The sequence below is a fragment of the Fulmarus glacialis genome, unplaced genomic scaffold, assembly GCF_000690835.1.
Source record: "Fulmarus glacialis isolate BGI_N327 unplaced genomic scaffold, ASM69083v1 scaffold29554, whole genome shotgun sequence".
NCBI classification, from domain to species: domain Eukaryota; kingdom Metazoa; phylum Chordata; class Aves; order Procellariiformes; family Procellariidae; genus Fulmarus; species Fulmarus glacialis.
The window spans coordinates 3,167-6,119 of record NW_009210353.1 but is presented as its reverse complement, the minus strand read 5'-3'; the positions used below and the strand labels follow the sequence as shown (position 1 = coordinate 6,119).

The 2,953-nt window shown below is 45.3% G+C and overlaps 1 protein-coding gene across 1 annotated transcript in view; it reads right to left on the bottom strand.

The window, feature by feature from the left end:
- Positions 1 to 2,573: 2,573 nt before the first annotated feature.
- Positions 2,574 to 2,953, bottom strand: part of NDUFB8 (NADH dehydrogenase (ubiquinone) 1 beta subcomplex, 8, 19kDa) — a 3,539-nt gene continuing 3,159 nt past the window's right edge. Inside the window, exon 4 of the mRNA XM_009577149.1 lies at positions 2,574 to 2,806. Within this exon, the coding sequence (XP_009575444.1) occupies positions 2,714 to 2,806 (93 nt within the window). The 3' untranslated portion in view covers positions 2,574 to 2,713. The remainder of the gene's footprint in view (positions 2,807 to 2,953) is intronic.

Here is a 2,953-nt window from a genome sequence, read left to right as displayed (position 1 = left end):
TTCAGTCTCTCCTGACCAGGGTCAGCGTGTTTCTTCCTCAGCCGCGGCACCACGACCGGGGGCCTCGGTAGCAGCCGGGGCTCAGCATGGGGCTCCCAAGCCAAGAGGCTCTTTTCTGTTTTTAAGATACTTGAATTTGCTCCATCCATTAGTCCAAAATGGTTCATGCTGCAGGCCAAGGAACACCATAGCTGGAGCCAGGGTCTGCTGTCTCTGAAGCCACCCCCCTCAGAAGAACTTTGCCTCAGCTACAGATTTAAGCCTCCTGAGAAGGCATGCAGAAGGGAAAGGTGCACAGCTTTGGAATATATTTTCCTAAAAGCATTTTAGTTGCCAGGAAAAAGAAGAGCCCAGACCTTCTTCCCTCACCTCTCTCCTGTTTTGAGAAAATTTGCCTACGCTACAAACCCCATTTTTAAGGATTTCTGAGCTATATTCTCTGCCCAATGCATTATGCCTTCCCGATGAAGAAAAACATCCTTAAGCTACTGGTTAGATACTGACCGGGTGTGAAACTCCTCAAAGGAGAAGGCAGCAAACAATGCTGGGGCAGGGCAGCCGTGTGGTATGCTGTACAATGAGCTGGATGGGCCTCAACCTGCCTCTGTGCAACTGTATTTTACATACAGCAAGATAAGGTTCCTATTACTGCTCTGATCATTTTCATTTTACTTGAAGACTTTTACAATTCTCACAACATTGTATATAGTGCTGTCACATAACTGCTGCAGAATGGTAATTCTTACTCGAGTATCCCCCTAAGGAGTGTTTTCCCCTGCGTAACTTTGTAACAGAATTCAGTTTTCAAGGTCCCCACAGCTCAAAAAATACTTTAAAAACCCTTCTGGAGTAAAACATCATTGTCTGTAATTTAAAAGTAAGCATTTCTGTAATTAGTAGAGAAGGTGACAGCTTACAAAAGCTAGGAGGAATGGTGATTGTTCAGCACCTCCAAAGAGGTTAGTTTTATTTACACATATATATTTGTATGTCCTAGCATTCAATCATGTATTGAACACTGTGTTCAGTTTTGGGCCCCTCACTACAAGAAGGACATGTCCAGAGAAGGGCAACGAAGCTGGTGAAGGGCCTGGAGAACAAGTCTTATGAGGAGCGGCTGAGGGAACTGGGACTGTTTAGTCTGAAGAAAAGGCGGCTCAGGGGAGACCTCATCGCGCTCTACAACTACCTGAAAGAAAGTTGTAGCGAGGTGAGTGTTGGTCTCTTCTCCCAAGTAACTAGCGATAGGATGAAAGGAAATGGCCTCAAGTTGCGCCAAGGGAGGTTTAGATTGGATATTAGGAAAAATTTCTTTACTGAAAAAGTGCTTAAACATTGGAACAGGCTGCCCAGGGAAGTGGTTGAGTCACCATCCCTGAAAGTATTTAAAAGATGTGTAGATGAGGCGCTTAAGGACATGGTTTAGTGGGCATGGTGGTGTTGGGTTGACAGTTGGACTCCATCTTAGAGGTCTTTTCCAACCTTAATGATTGTATATAATTCCCTTGAACATACACCCTTACAGAAACCCCTACACAGAGATCAAGCTAACTGTTCTTTAGAATCTGGGGTTAAAAATCTTCATAGATTGAAAAATCATGAATTACTGTCTTCAAATACCTGCTTCTCTTAAAGCACAAAACTGAGTCATGAAAGGGTGTTGAGACAGAGCAAGCATCCAGTTTATAGGAAGCACCCAGAAGAACCCAAGCCCTCTGTTATCACCCACTCCTGCAGCCAAACAGCGGGGTCTCAGACGTAGCACAGGGAAGCTGAGAGAACTTTCACTGTAAAGGTACTGTCTCCTCCAGTAACAAGGGAAAAAACTTATGTTAAGGGAAGAGTGGAGCTGAAAAAATCTAGGAGCTTAATAAAATTGTACACATAACTTTCCCAAGCAAACTGCTGATGAAGCCATAGAGGCCCTAGACCAGTGGTTTGCAGCAAGACAGGCAGACTTTATGGGTCAGACGTAACTCCAACCCTGGCAGACGAGCTCAGGCCATGTGGGAGCAACTTGGGCATCTGTACGCTTGGACCAAAGCCCAGGCACAGCAGAACAGGTCTGGCTAGAGTTGGACTTGCTCATTGGCCTTTTCGTACCACAGCTGTCCACAGCTGTGCTGTCAGCTTCAAGCAATGCACTGCAAGGCTCTGTGCCTCACTAGTGCTCCCTACCGGTTGTGCAAGCTTCACTTAAGCGGGCGTCTAGATCAGGAAGAGATCAAAGCCAAATCCCAGTAAGGACAGACAGTTATTCACACGGTATGAGGCTCCCAAGCACTGGCACTTGCCAGTCTGGTTCTACCTGTCATTTCACATTAAATGATGACACTCCAGTTCAATTCCAAGCAGCACCTGCAATAAGCCATTTGGTAACAGGCAATATCTCCTACATAAACAGGCTTAGCTAAGGAACATTTGTGCACAAGGTACACAAACTCGCAGCAGTCCTAGGACTGCACTCAGAACTTTGCCCCACAGATACTAGCCCATTTAGAAAAATGGCAAAGGTCATTCAACTTCATTGCCATTGTTCAGCCTTCTCAAACCAACAGAAGACAACTAGCACAGTAGCTATCATCGATATATTTCATTGCAGTTAGTGGTTGAACATTGAAGAACAAGCGTTAACATATGCCATGGCGAACACTAGAGAAGATGCCATGCCCAGCAGAGCTGACACAGGAGAAACACAGCACTTCAACAACTTTCAGATTTCATAGTGCGTCACCACTGGTGGCTCTTTACTGGGGTCTCCTCCTCTCTCCAGATACAGGTCATTGAAGGGATATTGCTTCGGTCCCTACAAGGAGAGATAAAGAGTGGCAAATTCACCACATTCACCAAGCAAATTAAGGGGTAAGGGGATGGGGATGTCTTATACCATCCCACTCCCACCCAAATCAAGGCTTGTCATTTACGACTTAAATCTCTATTTCTTAAGTTCTTC